Source organism: Coloeus monedula (assembly GCF_965178545.1).
Source record: "Coloeus monedula genome assembly, chromosome: 28".
NCBI lineage: Eukaryota > Metazoa > Chordata > Aves > Passeriformes > Corvidae > Coloeus > Coloeus monedula.
The window spans coordinates 1,496,396-1,516,334 of NC_138808.1; the positions used below are offsets into that span (position 1 = coordinate 1,496,396).

The 19,939-nt window shown below is 67.6% G+C and overlaps 2 protein-coding genes across 3 annotated transcripts; both read left to right on the plus strand.

Annotated features, from left to right (window-relative positions):
* Positions 1-2,214: 2,214 nt before the first annotated feature.
* On the plus strand, positions 2,215-11,652 carry DMTN (dematin actin binding protein). Of its 2 annotated transcripts, none has more exons than XR_014227132.1 (16): positions 2,215-2,512; positions 6,218-6,281; positions 6,517-6,573; positions 7,333-7,404; positions 7,574-7,729; positions 8,048-8,092; positions 8,185-8,293; positions 8,396-8,452; positions 8,530-8,682; positions 8,766-8,875; positions 8,953-9,058; positions 9,558-9,619; positions 9,720-9,768; positions 10,351-10,410; positions 10,753-10,833; positions 10,913-11,652. XR_014227132.1 is itself a non-coding variant. In XM_082298223.1 (16 exons), exons 3-16 carry the CDS (start codon positions 6,556-6,558, stop codon positions 11,024-11,026), a joined length of 1,209 nt encoding a protein of 402 aa, XP_082154349.1. In that variant the 5' UTR covers positions 2,215-2,512; positions 6,218-6,281; positions 6,517-6,555; the 3' UTR covers positions 11,027-11,652. The 2 variants fall into 2 exon arrangements, 1 of the variants encoding a protein (XP_082154349.1); XM_082298223.1 differs by having other exon boundaries at positions 7,330-7,404; positions 10,337-10,410.
* Positions 11,653-12,493: 841 nt separating this feature from the next.
* On the plus strand, positions 12,494-19,689 carry LOC309582872 (actin filament-associated protein 1-like; the record flags this gene model as incomplete). The annotated part of the gene is made up of 17 exons (XM_082298284.1): positions 12,494-12,686; positions 15,249-15,377; positions 15,479-15,553; positions 15,638-15,741; positions 15,983-16,064; positions 16,136-16,371; positions 16,463-16,642; positions 16,834-16,917; positions 17,106-17,190; positions 17,262-17,479; positions 17,586-17,728; positions 17,804-17,924; positions 18,033-18,141; positions 18,411-18,560; positions 18,674-18,834; positions 18,922-19,032; positions 19,133-19,689. 17 exons carry the CDS (start codon positions 12,494-12,496, stop codon positions 19,157-19,159), a joined length of 2,208 nt encoding a protein of 735 aa, XP_082154410.1. The 3' UTR covers positions 19,160-19,689.
* Positions 19,690-19,939: the final 250 nt, after the last annotated feature.

Sequence of the window (19,939 nt, forward strand, 5' to 3'; positions counted from 1 at the left end):
GAGTTGCCCCAGCAAACCCCAGGGCCCTGCAGGGAGGCGGTGAGGGCGGTTTGGGGTCAGGCAGCTGCTGCGCAGAGGGACGCAGGGGTGGTGTCCTGTGCCCCTGGGAATGTGGGGATGTTCCTTGGCCACATCCCGCAGGCTGGGGAGGCCGAGGGATGCTCCTGCACATCCTCAATCCCTCAGTGGCTCCAGAGGATTGTCCTGCACATCCTCAATCCCTCAGTGAGGCCGAAGGCTGCTCCTCCATATCCTCCATCCCTTGGCAAGGCCAGAGGATGCTCCTGCCCACCCTCCATCCCTCACTGAAGCCAAAGGATGCTCCTGCGCTTCCTCCATCTCTCAGTGAGGCCGAAGGATGCTCCTGCCCACCCTCCATCCTTCGCAGAGCCCAGGGGCCGCTCCTGCCCACCCTCCACCTCCCGGCGAGCCCGAGGGCTGCTCCTGCACATCCTCCGCGCTCCATCCCGGGGCTGCGGCGGGAGGCGGTCGCTGTGGCAACGCGCGTGCGGCGCAGGGGAGGGGATGCTCGGCGCGGGGATGGCTCCCGGCGGACAGGCAGCCCTGCCTGCGGCGGGCCATGGGCTCCCGTGAAGGTAGGGCCTGATCCTCCTGCCCCACACCCCGGGCCCCGCCCCGGGCACCCCCGTGCGCTGGGCCCGGCTTTGAAGGGCACCGCCGGGACAAGGGGTGACCCAGCGGGGACGGGGAGCTCTGGGGAGCGTGGCCGGGCTCGGCTTTGGGGGTGGGTGCATGAGCTGGCGCGTGGTGCGGGATGGAGCCAGATCGGGGCGTCCCCAAACTCCTCCCGCCGTCCCCGTGGGGTGCTGGGCTGGGAGGCCGAGCCCCGGCGGGTGCCACGGCCGGGTCAGGCGCCCGAGCAGCCCCCGGGCGCAGGTGGCAGCCGCCGAGCAGCCGCTGCGATCGTCTTCATGCTTGAGAAACTGGGTTAGTGGCGAGGGGAAGGCGGCCGCAGCCTCGATTATTCATGGGCACGGCCCCGGGGGGCGGCTGGGGCCGGCGGAGCCCCCTCACAGCGCGGGAGGACGGCGGCAGCTCGGAGCCGAGGCCGGGATGCTCCTGGTCCGGAGAGCCAGGCTGGCCCTGGCGTTAAAGGACACGCGTGCGATTCCCCCTGGGGGTGTATCCCCGCCAGATGTTCACCGCTGGGCTGTATCCCCCCAGATGTGCACCCCGGGTGTCCATCCTCGGACTCGCAGCCCAGGCTGAGCCTCCCCCTGAGTGTCCATCCCGCCCTCCAGATGTGCATCCCTGAGCCCGCACCCCCCCAGATGTGCATCCAGGGGGGATCCAGCAGCCCTTTCCTGAGCCGGGAGGGGGAAACTGAGGCAGCAAAGAGCAGAAGCAGCGAGGAGGAGCCCCAGAAAGGGAGCTGCTGTCACCAGGCAGCTCTCCCACACAGAGCCGGGAATAGACTCCGGATCCCAGCGCTGCGGCACCAACGCAGCCCCGCCGCCCCCGGCGGGGTCCGGCCGCGGCTCCGCTCCCGTGCCGGAGGCCGGGATCACGTTCCGAGCGGCTCCAGAGGGATGGAGGCGGCCGCAGCCTCCCTGCCCTGCCCCAGCCCGGCCGTGCTCCCCAGACCTGGGGGCTCTTCCCATGGACAGGGGCTGGACCGCGACCCCCAAGGCGCGGGGGGCTTGGGGTGGGGGGGACATCTGTCCCTGCCAGAGCCCAGCGCTTGATTTTGGCAGATTCCCAGCTCATCCCAGCCCTCACTGGGCTGCGCTGGTCCTGCGGGTGAAAATTCCCGCTGGATTTCCCCTCCCAGGGCAGCGAGGGGTGGGCGCAGCACCCCCAAACCCAGCCTGGAGGTCGGCTTGGGCGGGAGGTGCCATCCCCCCTCCCTCACCCCAGGCTGCCGCAGCCCCGTGAGGTGCTCACCCCTCCCCCAGAGAGGGGCTGGGGGTGCCAAAATCCCTGCGAGGGGCTGCGGGGGGAACGGGGGTGGCCGCGCCCAGAGTCCAGCGGGGGCTGGAGAAGGTGCTGGGGGTCCAGGCTATCCCTGGCAGCGGCGCAGGCCGGGTTATCCCTGTTTTCCTCCCTCTTTGTGCCGGGGAAGCGGGAGGAGCGGGAGCCAATACTGCTTCGTCATGATGCCGGCTAATTCTCCTCTTGTTGGGAAAGGGACTGAGCCAGCAGCGAGGTGGGGACAGGCGAACCCACGCTGCCACCCCCCCCGGGCAGCCACGCACTCCTCCACCCTCCCACCCACCCTCCCACGCAGCCTCCCCCGCACGCCCGCCCAGCCGCGGTTATCGGGCGGCGGGCGGCGGGGCTGGCGGGGGGAGATAGGCTCGCTCGCTCGCTCGCCCGTTCGCCCGCCCGCTCGCCCGCCCGCGCCCCGCTGTCACGCTCTCGGATGAGCCGCAGCCGCCGCAGCCCCGGGAGCCCACGCGCGAGTCGGTGGCCGCCGGGCGAGCTGAACGAGCCCAGGGCATCCCCCCGGCAGCCCCCCGCGGCCGCAGGGATGCGGTGTCCCCGTCCTTAGGTGAGTGCGCGGCCGCGCGGCTCGGGAGGGACGGGGACGCGGCGGGGGGACACGGGAGGCGGACAGGCCGCCGGGGGGGTGCGGGGGGGACGGATCGTGGCGACCGCTCTTGGCTTTGCCGTCGCTTTTCGGTGCCGCCGCTCTCGCGGGGAGCTGAGGGGGCTCGGGGGAGCCCCGCATTTTGCTCCCACCTTGTCCCCATTCCCCGGGGTGCTGCCCTTGCTGGGGGGCCGGGGGGGGGTGGGAAGGGCGGGGACCCGAGGGGGGAACGCGGGGACACGGGGCTCCATCGCTGACCCCTCCCCGAACACCCCCCTCCCCCTCCGCGGCACCACAGCGCTCCCAGCACCCCGCGGCCCCCCCGGGACACCGCTGTCCCCCCTCCCTGGGGACATTGCCATGGGCACCGCGTACCCCAAGGGAGGAAGCCGGGACAACCCAGCCCTTCCCAGCCCCACTCGAGGAGTGAGTTTGTGGGGTCTCAGCGCTGTTGCTGGGAGGGCACCCCCCAATCCCACCCCCCTTTGAAGGGTTTGATGCTCCCGGGCCCGTGGTGGTCGCGGTTTTGCCGTGGACCCGGGGATTTTGGAGCACCCCTGGTTGCATCCAACCCCCCTGGCAAAGAACCGAGGGGCCAAATTCCTGTCACCCCACCGCCATGGAGCATCGGGGAGCGGTTTGGGGGGAGAATTTGGGGTGCAAAGCGCGACCCCCCCCCCCATCTCTTGGCCACGGATGGAGCCATCTCGGGGGGGGGGGGGATCACTCCTGGCTGTGGGCGTGCAGGGTGGGTGGCCAGGCTGGGCTAATTCCAGCCTCTCCCAGGAAAACCTGGGCCACGACTTGCCACCTCGGGACCCCGCGGCCACATCCCCGCTGTCCTGCCAGGTGGGTGCCTCGCTGTGGTGACCCCATGCACGGTATTGGGGTGTCCAGCCCCCCCCCCCCCCCCACCCCGAGGTACCCATGGCTGGGCATGCCATGGGGCTGATCCCAGAGCTGGCAGGACCGGGGGGGTCTTTGGGGCGCGGGGGCACCCCCAGACCCCCAGCGGGAGCCCCGGAGGGCGCGGCCTCCGCACACACCCCCAGCGGGTCCCTCCGCGTGCGGGATGAGCAGGCTAATCCCACTTTAATCCCAGATTACGAGCCACGTGAGGCGCGGCCCAAAGCGGGCTGCGGCGTGGCCATCGGCCCAGGGGGGCCGGGCACGGACTAGCCCCCCCTCCCCACTGCCGGGAGCTTTGGGGTTCAGGCCACGTATCCCCCCTCTCTAAACCTGCGGGGCCCGGAGCCTCCCGGCAGGGCTGGAGAGCAGCTGCGTTGGCCCAGATTCCACGGATGGGAGGAACCGAGGAGGTGGAAATGCCTCCTTCATCGCCATCCGCTCCGCGGTGGGGTGGGCGGGTTGTTGCTACTTCACCCCCCCCCCCCTCCACCTTCCATCCGGGGAAACTGAGGCACGGAGCGTCCCTGCGCCCGCGGCAGGATGCGCCCTCCATCCGAGCCATGGAAAAACGCCCGGGGCTGGCAGCTGGTGGCTTTTAAGGCCACCGAGGTCCCCGCGCAGGATGCAGCGGAAGCGATGGGCTGTCAATAGCCACGGAGTCGCCCCCGCTAGCGGGAGATGCCCCGGCGGGGACGGGAAAGGGAGAATCAGGACAAAGGAGGAACCGGACACCGGCGAGCCAGGGGTCGGGGACCCACGTGCTCCCCGTGGCTCGTCCCTGTCGCGATCAAGTTGCCGGTGGGGCCCCGCGTGTGGCGGTGCCTCGGTTTCCCCGGTGAGCGGGGAGGATGCTCCGGGCCTCGCCTGCGCTGTGTTTGTTTGGAGGTTGTGGCGGGAGGAGGAGCGGGAGGAGGAGGAGGCCGGGGTTGGGCTGGGCTGGGAAGCACCGGACACCGTTCCCAGGGCTGGCGGGAACCGTCTGTTCAGGGAACTTGTGACCTCGGGTGTCCCCCGCCTTTCGCTGATGGCTGCGAGCCGCGACAGCCGCGGCACAATTCGGGTGCCCGGGCCCCGCGCGGTGGCACGGGCAGGGAAGTGAGGGTGAGGAGGAGGGCGATGGGAGGAAGGCTGGGGGTCCCCTCCCTCTCCCCCCGGGCGGTGGGGAGGTTCTCACGGCCTGGCCCCTGGCCCGAAGCCGGGCACTGATGGCTTTGGCGGCTGCGAAAAGTCAAATCCGGATTTCCTCGGGGTGGGGAGGAGGGAACCGGCCTCTTCCCGCGGCAGCACAGCCCCGGCCACGGCTCCCCCGGCACGGGGGGGGACCGGCACCCCTCCATCCCGGTGAGCCCCGCCGGAACGTGTCCTGTCCGTCCGTCCATCCATCCATCCATCCATCCATCCAGCCTTCCTCCATCTCTCCCATTTTTCCATGCTCCCTGCCCAGCTCTCTCGTGGGTCCTCTCAGCATCGCCCTGGGAGGGGGACACGCTGTGTTCCCCGTCCTGTCCCCTCTCCCCCTCGCCCTCCTGGCCAGGAAAATCCCAAACACGCCGAGTGTCCCTTATCTCGGGACACGCGGGGGACCTGGCAGCGGATCCGCGGGGAGATTGGAGGTTGCCATGGGGAACGCGGCTGCCATCGGGGCGGCGGCTCCCTGCCTGTGCCTGATAAGCTGTCCCCGCGTCCCCCGGAGCGCGGGGAGGGCGGGGGGGGGACCGTGACCGAGGTGCTTGTGCAGCCCTGGCACCCCTCGCCAGTTTTGTGGCGTCTCTCCGCACCCCCGGCTCGCGTTTGTTTTCCTTCCCCTCCGGCGTCCGCATCCACCCGGCCCCGCACCCACCCTCCCGCCGCTCCCTCCGCTCCCGTTCTCCGCCATCGCCTCCATCTGCTCGCTGCCACCGCGTCCCCGCCGGTGTCCCGAGCACCCTGGAGCGCGACCGGAGGCGGGGGGCAACGCTGGCTCCGGCACTGGAAAGTGTGAGCTCATGGATGTGCCCGCCCGGACAATGCCGCCCTTGTGCCGAGCCGGGAGTGCCCATCCCACCGGTCCTGGATCCCTGGGGAGGGCGGGGAGGTGCTGGGGGTGCGGATCATCGGGTTAAAGCCCCCTCCCAGTGACAAATCTGGGGGTTATTCGTGGCAGGGGGGGTCTCAGGGGATCTGCCGGCAGAGCTCCCTCATCCCGCTCCTCCCTGACTGCCGGAGGATGCTCCGGGATTTCTCAGATCTGGTCCGGCTCCATCTCTGCATCCCATGGGAATGGGCTCTGCGCTTCCTGGGAGCCGCGGGCTGTGGGGCAGCAGGATTGGGGTTCCCAAAGGCGGTGCCACCCCCTCACCCCCCGTGCCCAGGCTGCAGGCTTGGGGTCAAGGCCGGAGGTCCCCGCGCTGCTGTCGCTGTCACTGCCCGGCTCTCACGGGGCTTTCCCAACTCCCTCCCCTGTGAAAGGAGAAGTTTTGAGGAGAATGGGGAATTTTCCCCTTTGTGTGTGGCATTGTGGGTTTAGAGCGCGGCCAGGGCCGGGGCCCGGGGGCTGTGGGGGGCTGAGCGCAGCAACGCCCGATCCGCAGCCGCTGGAGCCTTCTCGAGGCCACGGGACAAAAGGGCGTCGCTGCCGCTGCTCCGCTTGCCAGCACCGTCAGCAGCCACCGGGCACGGGCAGGGGACACGCAGCAGGCACGGGGGAAAAGCCCTACTTTCACAAGGGGTGGCTTCATCACCCTGCGGGTCACCGTCGCCTCTCTCTGTCCCTTGCAGAGGGAACACCCGAGCCCCAGCGCGGTGCCGGCGCCCAGAGGGATGTGGAGCCACAGAGGCAGCGGTGAGTGGGGTGCCCCACGCCCGTGCCCTGACTGGGGCCATCTCCTGGCACGCCTGTCCTGCTGCCAGCACAGCAATATTTGGGCAAGTGCCAGCCTCGTGCCACTTTAGGGCCCGGTTTGGGGGGGTGTAGGGCTCGGCCCCGTGGCAGGAGGGCGGTGGGAGATGGAACCCCCAGCCCGGGGGTCGCTCTGTGCCCACCCTGGCAGTGCCCGAGCCCCCCGCTGTCCCCACAGGACCCTGTGACTGACACAACCCCGCCAGCCCACAGCTGAATGGAAAGACTGCAGAAGGTACGGGGGGCATGGGAAGGGTTCCGGGGGTCCGGGAAGGGTGCCGGGGGTCCGGGAAGGGTTCTGGAGGTCTGGACAGGGTGCTGAGGGTCCAGGGAAGGTTTCTGGGGGTACAGAACAAGGTGCTGGGGTATAGAAGAGGGTGTTGCGGGTCCGGGAAAAGTTCTGGAGGTACAGAACAGGGTACTGGCGGTCCAGGGAAGGTTCTGGAGGTCCAGAGAGGGTGCTGGGGGTACAGGGGAGGGTTCTGGGGGTCCGGGAAGGGTGCTGGGGGTACAGGGGAGGGTTCTGGGGGTCCGGGAAGGGTGCTGGGGGTACAGGGGAGGGTTCTGGGGGTCCGGGAAGGGTGCTGGAGGTCCAGGGGAGGGTTCTGGGGGTTAGGGAAGGGTGCTGGAGGTGCTGGCACAGTGGTGGAGAACGGGGAGCCCTGCACGCAGGGAGGGCACACTGGTGGCCAAGGACAGGGGCTGGTGGCCAAGGACAGGGGCAGTCATGAGCTGCTGTTAGCAGGGCCCTGCCTTCCTCCTCCTCCTCCTCCTCCAGCCCAGGCTGGCAGCACCCTCTGGTGGCAGCGTGTCCTGGCCAAGCCGCCGCCACCTCCCGGCTGTCCCCTGCCCGCCCAGTGCCCACCAGAAATCCCCCACCCCCAAGGAATCCGGGGTTCGTGGGCACAGGGGTGTCCCTGGGCCCCTCTGCGACGCCTCGACCACACCCCAGAGCCGCTCCCTGGGCTAAAATCTCCCGTTTTCCGTCCAGCAGCCACTGACCTCCCCTGGGAGCGTCTGTTCTTCCCGCGGATCCAGCGTTCCTGGATCTCCCTCCAGCATCGTGGTAAGGAATCATTCCCATCTTCCCACCGCATCCCTAAATCCATGGGCTCGGGGTGTGGCCCCCAAACCCTCTCCATCCCCCAGGCAGGGCCACAGATGATGTGAACTCTCCCCATTCCCAAAAATTGCCTTCCTGCACTCCGAATTAAGGCGTTTTCCCTTCCTTCCAGGCCAAAATGGACAACGAGGTCCTGGGGTACAAGGATCTGGCTGCCATCCCTAAGGACAAAGCGATCCTGGACATCGAACGCCCGGACCTGATGATCTACGAGCCCCATTTCACCTACTCGCTCATGGAGCACGTGGAGCTGCCCCGGAGCCGGGAGGTGAGGGGGAATTCCCTGAGTGGTTTTTTGGGAGAATCCCACCTGGATAAAAGGGTCACAGAGCTGGGGCTGCTGGAATAAAACTTCAGCGTAAAAATACTTAAAATGCACGAAAAATTAATAAAAATTAATAAAAATTAGAAAAAGCATAAAAATTCATAAAAATTCATAAAAAGTCATAAAAAGACATAAAAAGACATAAAAATTCATAAAAAATCATAAAAATTCATAAAAATCCATAAAAGCTCGTGAAAGTTATTAAAATCATTAAAATTCATTAAAAACTATTAAAATTCATGGCATTCTTGCCTCCTGCAGCGCTCCCTGTCTCCCAAATCCATGTCTCCTCCTCCGTCTCCAGAGGTGAGTACCGGCACCGCTGGGACTGCGGGAAGGAGGGGGCGATGCTGAACTGGGGAGGGGTCTCGCTGATCCCCGATCCCGTTTTCCCGCAGGTCATCCGGGAGTGGCTGGAGAGCCGGCCCCCCAGCAGCACCCCGCTGCCCCCCTCGCGCCAGGGCACTGCCCCGACCCGCAGCAGCGTCCAGCACTTCCACCGACCCGGTAACACCCCCCTGGCACCCCAAACTGACCCATCCAGATGGTCCCGGAGCCTCTTCCCAATCCCATTCCCATTCCCAACCCCAAATCCTTTTTTCCTTCCAGAGACCGACACGACAGAGCTCAACATCTACAAGAAGCCCCCGATCTACCGGCAGAAAGGTGAGTGGGGTGGGAGGGGTGTATCCCACGGGATGGGGTATCCCGGGATGCTGCCTCACCCTCCCTGTGCCCCCCAGACCACCATTCCAGCGCCCACCACGGGAAGCATCTCATAGAGGACTTGATCATCGAATCCTCCAAATTCCCAGCGGCGCAGCCCCCGGATCCCAACCAGCCCGCCAAGATCGAGACCGACTACTGGCCGTGCCCCCCGTCCCTGGCCGTCGTGGGTAGGTGGGAACAGCGGGGTTTTCCCTCCTGGAGACCCCAGGGAGGGCTGGGAATGAGTGGAACCTCCCCACTTTTCCCGCAGAGACCGAGTGGAGGAGGCGGATGGCGTCCAAGAGGGGGGAGGAGGAGGAGGAGGATCTCACGGAGGAGATGAAGAACCTGCGGGAGCTCCAGCGGCAGGAGCTGAGCAAGGTCAGGGGCGGGTGGCACCTTGTGAGGGGCTGGGGATGCGCTGGCACCGATCCCAATCCCTGTCCCTTCGTCCCCAGGTCACCTCCAACCTCGGGAAGCTGATCCTGAAGGAGGAGATGGAGAAGTCGCTCCCGATCCGGAGAAAAACTCGCTCGCTGCCAGACCGGACGCCCTTCCACACGTGTGAGTGGGATTGTTCTCCCTGCATCCCGGCCCTTCCCCGCCTCACCTCTGGCTGCCTGTACCCCACCTGTACCCCCCAAATCCTGCCTGCACCCCCCAAATCCTGCCTTTACACCACAAATGCCCCCTGTACCTCCCAAATCCTGCCTGCACCCCCAAATCCCACCTGTACCCCACAAATCCCCCCTGCACCCCCCAAACCCCGCCTGCATCTCCCAAATCCCACCTGTACCCCACAAATCCTGCCTGTACCCCCAAATCCCCCTGCACCCCCAAATCCTGCCTGCACCTCCCAAATCCCACCTGTACCCCCAAATCCCCCTGCACCCCCAAATCCTGCCTGCACCTCCCAAATCCCACCTGTATCCCCAAATCCCCCTGCACCTCCCAAATCCTGCCTGCACCCCCAAATCCCGCCTGCACCCCCAAATCCCACCTGTACCCCTCCCCATCCCTGCCGGTCCCTGAATGTCCCTGACGGTCTCCGCCTCTCTCTCAGCCCTGCACTCGAGCTCCAAGAGCTCCTCCCTCCCCGCCTCCGGCCGGAGCACCCTCACCCGGGTAAGTGGCTCTCAGCTGCCCCCCTCCCACTGCCGGGGTCCCCCCACCCCGCTCGGGGGTTTGGGGTGACCCCTCTGACCCTGTGGCTGTCCCCCCGCAGCTGCAGTCGGCAGAGTTCGGCTCGGCGGGGAGCGAGAAGGGCAGTCCGGGTGAGGATCAGAGCATGGGATGGGGGGGATCCCCGGGAATGTGGGGGTGTCCCTGGGATTGTGGGGGTGTCCCTGGGATTGTGGGGATGTTCCTGGGACATGTGGGGGTGTTTCTGGGGATGCTGGAATGACCTGGAGGGATGTAGGGACGCCCTGGAGATGTGGGGGTGTCCCAGGGGCGTGTCCCAGAGAATGTGGGGGTGTCCTGGGACATGTGGGGGTGTCCCCAGGGATTGGGAGTGCTGGGACAAACCCGGGCTCAGCAGAGGCTGGGAAAGCAGCTCTAGGGCAGGAATGTGGGGGGCACAGCGGGGTCGCCGGGCTGAGCCCTGCTCCCCTCTCTGTCCAGCCCTGCAGGTAAGAACTCACCTGGCTGCGGACGCGGAGACCCAGCGAGAGGGTGACGTACGGGGCAGGGGGGGACGGGCACCGGGGCCACCTCTGGGACGGTCCCTGCAGGGGGGAGGGGAGGGTCTGCCACCCCCAGGCTGCAGCCCCTCACCTCGGCTCCGGTTCGGGTGGGGGAGAGCAGCGCTTTGGGGGCTTGGGGGGGCCGGGCTGACCTCAGGCTTTGCCCCCCAGAACGGCCAGCGCGGGCGCATGGACAGAGGGAACTCCCTGCCCAGCATGTTGGAGCAGAAGGTGAGCGGGGCTGGGGGGGCTTGGATGGGGCTGAGGGGGCTTGGATGGGGTTGGGGGGGTTGGAAGGGGCCGGGGGGGGGGCGTGGAAGGGGCTGGGAGAGATTGGATAGGGCCGGGGGCCTTTGATGGGGTTGGGGGCCTTTGATGGGGCCAGGGGGCTTGGATGGGGTTGGGAGGGCTTGGAAGGGGCTGCGGGGTCTTTGACGGGGTTGGGGGGGTTTGGATGGGGTTGGGGGGCTTAGAAGGGGCCGGGGGACTTGGAAGGGGCTGGGGGGGCTTGGATGCGGCCGAGGGGGCTCTCAGAGGGTCTCACATCCCCATGTCCCCCCCCCCCCGTTGCAGATCTACCCCTATGAGATGCTGATGGTGACGAACCGAGGCCGCGTGAAGCTCCCGCCCGGCGTGGACAGGACCAGGCTGGAGGTAGGGGCTGCGCCAGGCTCGGGGGGCTCCGGGGAGGGGTCCCTGCACTCTGTCACCACCCTCTGCCCCCCTCCCGCAGCGACACCTGTCCCCCGAGGACTTCCTGAAGGTGTTCGAGATGCCGCCGGAGGAGTTCAGCAAACTGGCGCTGTGGAAGCGCAACGAGCTGAAGAAGAAAGCCTTCCTCTTCTGAGCCCTCCTCGGCCCCGAGCTCCGTCCGTGTCGCGCCGTGTAACCGCTTTAGGGCTCTCAGCCGGTTTTTATTGGGGTCCTCCACCCTTCCCGGCCCCTCCAGCCCCCCAGATCTGCCCCCCACCCCCCCCACACCCCTCCCGCCTCAATTCTCCTGCAGGGAACGGGATTGGGGCGGCTCGAACCTGCCTGGGGCAGCCCTCGCCCGGCAGCAGGCACGGTTCAGCCAGGAGGGGAGGTTTGGGGGGGTCTCTGAGCTTTGTCCCCCACCCCCCCCCCCTTTTCCCCCGGGAATGTTGGTGGGGCAGTGCCTGGCTCTGCTTTTGGCTGGGTCCGAGTGGAGGGCAGTGAGGAGGGTCCCCTCCTCCCTGGGGGTCCGCCGCCCCCAGCCTCCCCACGCCGGGGTGCCCCTGTGCCCCCCAAGGTGCCCCTGCCCCCCACCCTGAGGCTTGGGAAGAGCCTGGGGGCCGACACTGCCAGAGCGATGTTCTCCCGGCAAAGCCAGGCTCAAATCCTGCCCTGCCCGCCTCCAGCCCCTCAATTTTATCCCCACCCCCGGTCCCGCCTGTGCCAGGTGCTGCAGCGAGGACCCCAAGGACACTGCCAAACCCCCCGGCTCCGGGCTGGGCGGAGGGGCAGGGGGAGCACCCTGGGGCTGGGCAGGGGGTGGCAGGATTGGGGTGTGGGGGGGGTCCCAATGTGACCCTGAGGCAGCTCCTGGTGCATTTCCAGCTGCGGATGTGGGGGGATGCACTGGGGGGGGTGCAGGAGGGGCGGGGGGGATGCACTGGGGGGGTGCAGGGGGGCACTGGGGCGATGATTTGGGGGGTACAGGAGGGCGCTGGGGCGATGAACTGGGATGCTGAAGTGGGATGATGAACCGGGGCGATGGATTGGAGCAGGGCACGGCTCGCGATGGGCACCGCGGCCACCCACGGCAGGGCTGGGCAGTGTCCCCGGCCCCTCCCGGCCGCGCGGACAGGGCTCGGCACCGGGCAGCACCTTCCCTTGTCACCCCCCTCCCCTCTCCAGGCACACGTTTTGGGCAGGACCCCTCTCTCCCCGCACCCCCCCCCCCCCCCGGTCGCCCCCTCCCCCACGCTCCCCGGTTTCTGTTTCCAGCCACTTTTCCAGCCGCTAGACCTTGTTGGGATGTAAAGAATGTAATTTATCGGGAATTCACTGGCCCATACTTGCCTTTCACTGCTACGAACGACATATCTATAAATATATATATAAATATGGGTTGTTTTCGGACTGGACTACAGTAATTCACTTTCTCTGTTTTTGTTAGAGTTTATTTTATTTGCTGGTGTCGGAGAATCCGCGTGAGAGTGATTTTTTGCTTACAATTAAAGGTGAAATGGCTTTATCCAGCCCGGCTTCGCAGCTTTGCTTCCCCCCCCACACCTCCTCCAAAAATCCCCCACCGGACCCTCGCCTTGTCCCCGAGCCCGGGTCCCTGCAGATGGCGGTGCTGCTCCGAGGAGGATGCGGAGCCCTTCCCCGCCTTCCTCCCGCCCCGGCCGGGCTGTGCTGGGGGCCCGCAGGGCGTGTGCGAGCCGAGCCGGGCCGGGACAGCGCTGCCCGAGTCCCGGTCCCGGTCCCGGTCCCGATCTCAGCACGATGTGAGCGCTCCCGCACCATGTCCCGGCAGCGAGGTACGGGGGGTCCAAAGGGATGCGAGGCTGGCGAGGGGGGGACAAACCTAAAAAGGGGCGGAAAGAGGGTTCAGCGCGAGGCGGAGGCTGCTTGGGGGTGCCCACGCGGGTGCGGCTGGGTGTGGGGTGCCCGTGAGGGCGTGGAAGGGAAAAAGGGGTGAGAGGGAGTAGGAGAGGGTGGAAAAGGGGTGCGGGGGGCTGCAGGATGGCTTCTGGAGGGGAAGGGATGAACGTGAGGGGACGAGGAGGGGCGCGGTGTCACCCCCGACACTGCGGTGCCGCGGCAGGGTGGGCGAGGCCAGAGCCTCTTCCAGCGCCCTCCCAGGGGCACTTTGGGGGTGCAGCAGCCGTGGGGAGAGCGTCCCCACCCTGGAGCCGTGGCCTGGAGCCTCCGCACATGACGAGTCACGCTGCGGCCGCGAGCAGCTCCCTGCAGCCTCCTCTGAGTCATCCCGCGCTGGGCCAGAGCCACCCCCGGGGTCCCCCGGGTCACCTCGCCAGCCCCCGCACCCCGCGGGCACCTCATGGCACGGATAAAACCCCACGCGGACGCCGGGCAGAGGCGCCAAGCCCAAATGGCAGCCCCGAATCGCAGCCTGGCATCAGGCGGGCATTGCGCGTTCCCATGGCATCCCTGGGGCCGCCCCGTCCTTCCTCCTCCTCCTCCTCCCCCGAGGATGACGCCGCGGATGGCACCAGGATGAGGATGCCACCGTGCCGGGACGCGTCCCGCGGGAGCAGGGAGCTTTGCTAGGAGACGCTCTGTGTGTGTTTGGGGGGCGTTTTCCTCCCGCCCTGGAGACCGAGGCAGATGTTTTCCATCCCGGCCGCCTGCCCTTGGCACGGCAGCAGGCAGCGGGCACCTGGCCAGGGCTGAGGGCAGCCCCTGCCCGCCCTGCACCGGCTGCGGGCACAGCTGGGCACAGCTGGGCACCGCCGGGCACGGATCGTAGCCCCAGCGAGGGCAGCGGGGCCGGGGGGAGCGCGGGGGGGCTGCAGCGAGGGCAAAAGGGTGAATGGACGGAGATGTCATTGCCGAGGAATTCGGCCTGGGCGGAGGAGAGGAGAAAGGGAGGGAGGGGAAGAGCCAGGCCCGCTGGCCAGCGGGGACAGTCCCCGTGTGCCCCACACCGCCCGCAGGTCCCTTCAGCCAGCCCCTGCCCCAGCCCCCCCCCCCGCCTTTTCCCGCAGGGAGCTGGTTCCCCCCTTCCCTTGCCCGGTTTCCAGGGAAATCCAGATGTTTGGGCCCAGCTCCGGCGCTGCTCAGCCGGACTGTGCTGCCAGATGTTTCCTCTCCCTCCGGGCAGGGTGTGTGCTCCCCGGCCGGGGACACCGCGGAGGGGACGGGGGTCCCCCCGTGCCAGCACCTCGAGGGGAGGGGGCTTCACCCCCGCCCCCTGTAACACACCCGGCACCGGGGGGCTCCTTCCCCCGCCTGCCCTCTCCTCATCCAGGGGCTGCCACCTTCTTTTTGGGGTGCACTGCATCCCTGTTAGCCCAGGGAAATGTGGGATTCAGGGATGTGGGGTGTCGGGGTCACCTGGGGCATTGCAGAGGGAGCATCTGGTGGTGGCTTTGTTGGGGCTGTCACTTTCCAGCTGGGAAATGGGACTGGAGGAGGGATCGGGACGGTGTGGGGGCAGCTGGCACAGCCAGACCTGTGCCAGGAGCTGCTGGGGTCTGGAATGTTTGATCCCAGCTGGGAGCAGTGAGCAGAGGCCAGAGCAGGGCCGTGCAAACCAATTCCAGATGCACGGCAGGAAGGGGCCTGGGGGGAGCCGGGCAGAGATCCCGGGGGACTCAGGGACATCTGCCCGCTCCTGTGGTGGCAGCTGGAGGTGCCCGGGGTGGAGGGGGCCCTGCGCGAGTGGGGACAGGGGACAGACTGAGGGTGTTCCTGGTCCTGCTCTGCCACGCGCTCCCTCAGTGCAGGCGACACCTGCACGGACCCCAAACTGCGACCTCTGGGGACAGAGGGAGCCTCTCCCCGTGCCCGGAATCTCTCGAGGGACCACGGGGTGGAGGCGGTGCTGTCCCGGCTCTCCCGTTGTCCCCGCTCCAGTCACAAAGCAGCTCCTTGTCCCTCCCTGTCCTTCCCGGTGTGGCAGCGCCGGAGTCCCCGGCTGTCCCTGCCCTCGGAGGGGGCGGTGGGTGAATGCCCAGCGTTTCAGCCTTCATCAGCTGCTCCAGGCTGCCAGGCCTCTTCTTCGTCCTCCTCCTCCTCCTCTGCACGTGGAGGAGCAGCACCAGCGCAGCCCCCGGCCGTGGCTCCCCCGGTCCAGCCGGGCACAAACCGGCTCTGTGAGCGCACACAGAGGAGCCTTCATCCCCGCAGGTCCCGGCCCCCCTCCTCATCCTCCCCCGGCCCCCGGGGCTCGTCAGTGGCCGGACTGTGCCCGGCCAGGGCAGGTGCCGGAGCAGGGCAGGGCCGGTGGGACAGGGCACGTAACCCCCACGGCATCGGGGCCTCCCCAGCCCTGCCCAGTGCAGGGGGGCAGCGATGGGGACCCCTGCCCACAGCGTCCTCTGGAGCGTGCGGTGGCACGTCCCTGTCCCCTGCAGACCTGGACAAGCTGCTGTCGGACCTGCGGTCCTTCCTCCTCATCCTGGACCGGGAAAGCCTCAGCGCCGCAGCTCGGGCCAAGAAAAAATCGGTGTCCGACCTCCTGTCCCGGCTGCAGAGCCCGCCGTGTGAGTGCGGGTCTGGGGGCGGGGGAAGCCCCCGGCCGGTGCCCGGTGGGCAGCGGGGCAGGGTCGGGGAGCGGGGCCGTGACCCGGCACTCCCCCCGCAGCAGAGGATGCAGAGTACATGATCATGCGCTGCCTCTCGCCCTCCCCGGGCACCCCGCAGGGCCGGACCAGCCCGGGTGAGTCCCCCGCTCCGCCTCACCCCCCATCTCCGCCTCCGTGCGGGGTTTGGGGGTCCCCGACCCCTCAGCACCCCGGCACAGCGCTGCGGGTCCCGCTTTTCCCGACAGGATCCAGGCCGGCGGATGCAGCCGGAGGCAGAGCCTGCGAGTGCCGCCCGGGAAGCGCCCTGAGCCTGCACGGAGGGGTGAGGGGGGCACGGGCGGAGGGCTGTGGGGGCTCACACAGCGGCTCCGGGGGTGGGAGAGGAGCCCAGGGATGCCCGGGATGGCACCGGTGGCCGATCTTGCTCGCACGAGGCGTCCAACCGGACTGGAAGGTTCCCTCGGTGCCCACCCGCTCCTGGCAGAGCCCCCTGGCAGTGCCTTGGGGACCCTGCGAGGTTCCCCGGGGGGGCAGCGCCTTTGGAGCACCCGTTGTACCCCCAGAATAAAGTGCCGGGCGTTCCCCCGTCCCCCTCAGCCGACGACTCCTACGAAGACGCCGAACCCCCCGGCCGTGGCACAACCGGTGAGGTCCCCCCACGCCCCCTCCCCGGCACCCCCGTGCCGCCCGCGCCCTGACCCCATCCCGGCTCCCAGGCGGTGGCGACAGCGACAGCAGCCACTACGAGTCTTACGGAGAGGAGGAGGAGGATGAGGAGGAGGAGGAGGGGGTGACGGACCGTGCCCACTACCTGCGCTGGCCATCGGCCACCAGCGCCGAGGCCGAGCCCCCCGGGCGCCCCGAGGCGCAGCTCTGCGGCTTCCTCTGGAGGAAGCGCTGGCTCGGCCAGTGGGCGAAGCAGCTCTTCATCGTCCGGGAGCACGTGCTGCTGGTGAGGGGCTGGAGAGGAGGACGGATGGATGAAGGGATGGAGGGTGGCAGCGGCTCTCCGTGCCCCCCTGACCCCTCCGTGCCCCCCCCAGTGCTTCAGGTGCGCCGCTGACCTGCAGCCGGTGCTGGAGCTGGACCTGCGCGGCTGCCGCGTCACCTACAAGGACAAGCGAGGCAAGAAGATGCCCCACGCCCTGAAGGTGACAGGGACGGCAGGAGAGGTGCTGGTTATCGGCTTCCAGAGCCGGCAGCAGGCTGAGGACTGGAGGAAGGTTTGGAGGTGTTGCAGCCGGGCAGGAGTGGGGTGGGTAGGGCGAAAGGGGAGCCCAGCCCTGCTCCGGTGCTCCCGGCGGGGCTGGGGATGATCCTGACTGTTCCCAGTTCCCACCCCGGGGTTGTGTGGAGCTTTGTTAGATGGGGGAGCAGGAGCCCGGGGTGCAGCGCTGCCCGTTTCCCTCGGCAGGTGATCGAGGAGGTCAGCAGCGATGCCCCGAGCGGGCTGGCAGCCCTCAGTGTGCCAGCGTCCCCCTCCTCGAGGCTCAGCAGGGTGAGCTTGTCCCCGGGAAACCCAGGAATGGGAACCGGTCAGGAACACAACCCAATCCCAGATCCTGGTGTCCCTGTTGGATGATGCTGGGGAGGGTTTCCTTGCCTTGCGGAGGGCCTCAGGGTGCAGGGGGCTGAAAACCCACCGAGATGGAGCTCTCCTCATCCCCACTCTCTGCCGCACCCCAGCTCGGCAAGGAGGAAGAGGAGGAGGAAGATCGCTCCTGGCAGAGCGCTGCCCGCAGCCCGCGGTCTGGAGAGGATGCCAAAGGAGGTGGGGGGTGCGAGGGGACGGGGCGAGGGGGGTCCCGCCCGCCGTGCCGGGGCTGACTGCGCTGCCCGCAGGGTTCCTGGCGGTGCGGCTGCGCGGGCGCTGGCAGCGGCTGTGGTGCGCGGTCCGGCACGGAGCCCTGCGCATGTTCCCAGAGCCCGGCGCTGCCCAGCGCCCCGTCTGTGCCCTGCGCCTGGACGGCTGCGAGGTGTCCCCGGGGACGGCCGCCGGGTCCCCCCAAAACCTCCGGATCTGCATCGCCCAGCGCGGCCGGGAGCTCGCCCTGCTGCAGGTGAGTGACTGCTGGGGTACCCCTGTGTCCCTCCCGGGGGGCACTCCCTGAGCCCAGACCCTGCCCCGGGGGGCACTCCCTGAGCCCAGACTCTGCCCCATGCCAGGCCCGCTCGGATGAGGAGAGGGAAGCCTGGCTGAAGACCCTGCAGGCCAGGGGAGGAGTGGAGCCAAAGAAGGGTGACGGGCCCCCCCCCAGGCCCCCCAGGCCCCCCAGGCCCCCCAGGCCGAGCAGCCGCCCTGCTGCCGGGTAAGAATTTTGGCCACCCCCAGCCCTCCCACTTCACTGTGGGGTGTGGGAAATAACGGGATCCCCTCCTTGCAGGGGGCTGCTGCTGCGCCGTGTTCCGACCCCCAACACCTACATGGACGACCCCTTCGGGCAGCCCCCGCCAGCTGAGACCCCCAAACATCTCTACTCGAACGCGGAGCGGCTGCAGCAGCTGGTAACCTCTGCTGGTGCTCTTTGCCCCCCACTCGTGACCCCCAGCGTGGGGGGGATCCACTCCCACTGTCCCCTTGCCCATGGGCTTCTCCCGGGCTTCCCTCCGCAGCAGCAGAGCCTGGACCGGGCAGTGCAAGGGCAGCGCCGGAGACCCGTGTCTGCCCTGCCCACCTGTGCCAGCAGCCACGCCCCGGGCACTGCCCGACCCTCGCAGGCAGGTGAGAGGGGCTGGGTGCTCCACCGGGGTGCAGCGGGGTCTCCCCACATTCCCCAGCTCCTCGTGCTTGGGATGGAGGCTGCGATGCCCACGAGAGCCGGGATTTCTGTGTCCTTCCCCCGCCCTTTCTCCCCAGAGTCCCTCCTCTTCCCTTCCTCCCCACCATCCCTCCTGTGCTCTTCCCCCGAGCAAAATTTCCCTGCCTCTCCTCCCCACCGTCCTTCCCCTGCCCTTCCTCCTGACCCTCCCTGCTCTTCCCTCTCTCCCCAGCACCACCGGCAGCTCTCCGGGGCAGGCCTGCCAGCGCACAGCTGGCAAAGGAGACCCCCAACCTCCAGAGCAGGGATTTCTCCCGGTCTCAGCACACCCTGACACTGCCGGAGAGGAAGGGGACTCGGGATGGGCTGGATGTGCTCATCGGTAGGACCACGGAGGGGCGCTGGCCCTGGGCCGGACGCTGCCTGGTGCTGGCCAGAGCAGCCGGCGGGGTTGAGGGGTGCCCGGGCTTGGCAGCGCTCCTGCTGTCCTTACAGGGAAGAGAGCCTTTCCCAAGCTGGAGGAGAAGGTGGGGCAGCTGGAGAGGGCCTGCCGCGTGAAGGGCAGGCTGAAAGCCGGCTCCGAGATGAACCTGCTGGCCCTCGGCAAGTCACTGAAGGGCCACATCGCTGCCACCGCCAGCTCGGCTGGCTCCGAGGTGCGGCACACTGGGGAAGGTGTGAAATACAGGGAGAGCGAGGTTTGGACGGCAGCCCTCACCCTTTCTCCGCTGTTTTTCCCTCAGGGATCCTTCCTCAGGCCGCTGCTGAAGCGCACCACGTCAGCGAGGAGCGCCCTGAGGCCGCCCCCATCCCCGGTCACCGTGGGGAAGGGAAATGTGATGCGGAAGACAAAGGTAACTCCGGCATTCGGGGAGGTGGGAAGGGTTTGGGTGATCCCACAGCACAGGGAAATGAGGGATTGACCCCGCCCCCCCCCAACCCCCGTTTGTCCAGGAGTGGGAGATGAAGTCTGCGATGTGAGCACCCACCTGCCGGATCAGGAGTCTCCCAGAGAACCTCGGGCCGCACGTGGATCGTGCAGGACCAGCCTGGATTCAGCCTGGAATTTGACTTTTATCCATCAGTATCAACGCTACAACTACGCACATCTATTTTTTATATACAGATATATCGATACACACATATCAGCTCTCCACCCGCGGGTGTCCAGTCCCTCCCCGCTGCACCCCCACCCATCCCAGCACCTGTTTTTTGGGGTACAGAATTCCCAGGAGCTGCTGGATCTGTCCCCAGCGTGGGCCCAGTCCATCAGCAGCACCCCAGACCCCCTCCCAGGACCCCAATTTACAGGGATGGGTATGGATAGACCCCACATCCAGCAGTTGTGGGGGACACAGATTTGGGAGGAATCCGATTGTCCATTCCCTGGAGTCAGCGGGACCCGGGCTGGGCCCTGGGTGGTTTTCCAACAGCTGTACTTGTCAGGGCTTGGTTTTAATTGGAGAAATGTTATTTTTTTTAAGGTATAAAACCCCAAAAATGTCGTACAACTTGGGTTGTGCTGCGGGAACGGGTGAGCTGGGAAAGGGGGGGTGTCCTTTTCCTTGTCCTGGTGAGTGTGGGCTCCATCCCCGCCCCGGTGCAAGGAGTTTGTGGGGTCAATCCCAATCCCGGTGAAGGAGTTTTTGGGATCCATCCAGGGGTTGATCCCCCACCCTGGTGTGCACGGGGTTTGTCCCCATCCAGGTGCGTGGGGTCCATTCCTATCCCGGTGCAAGATCCTGGTGGGATCCGCCCCCA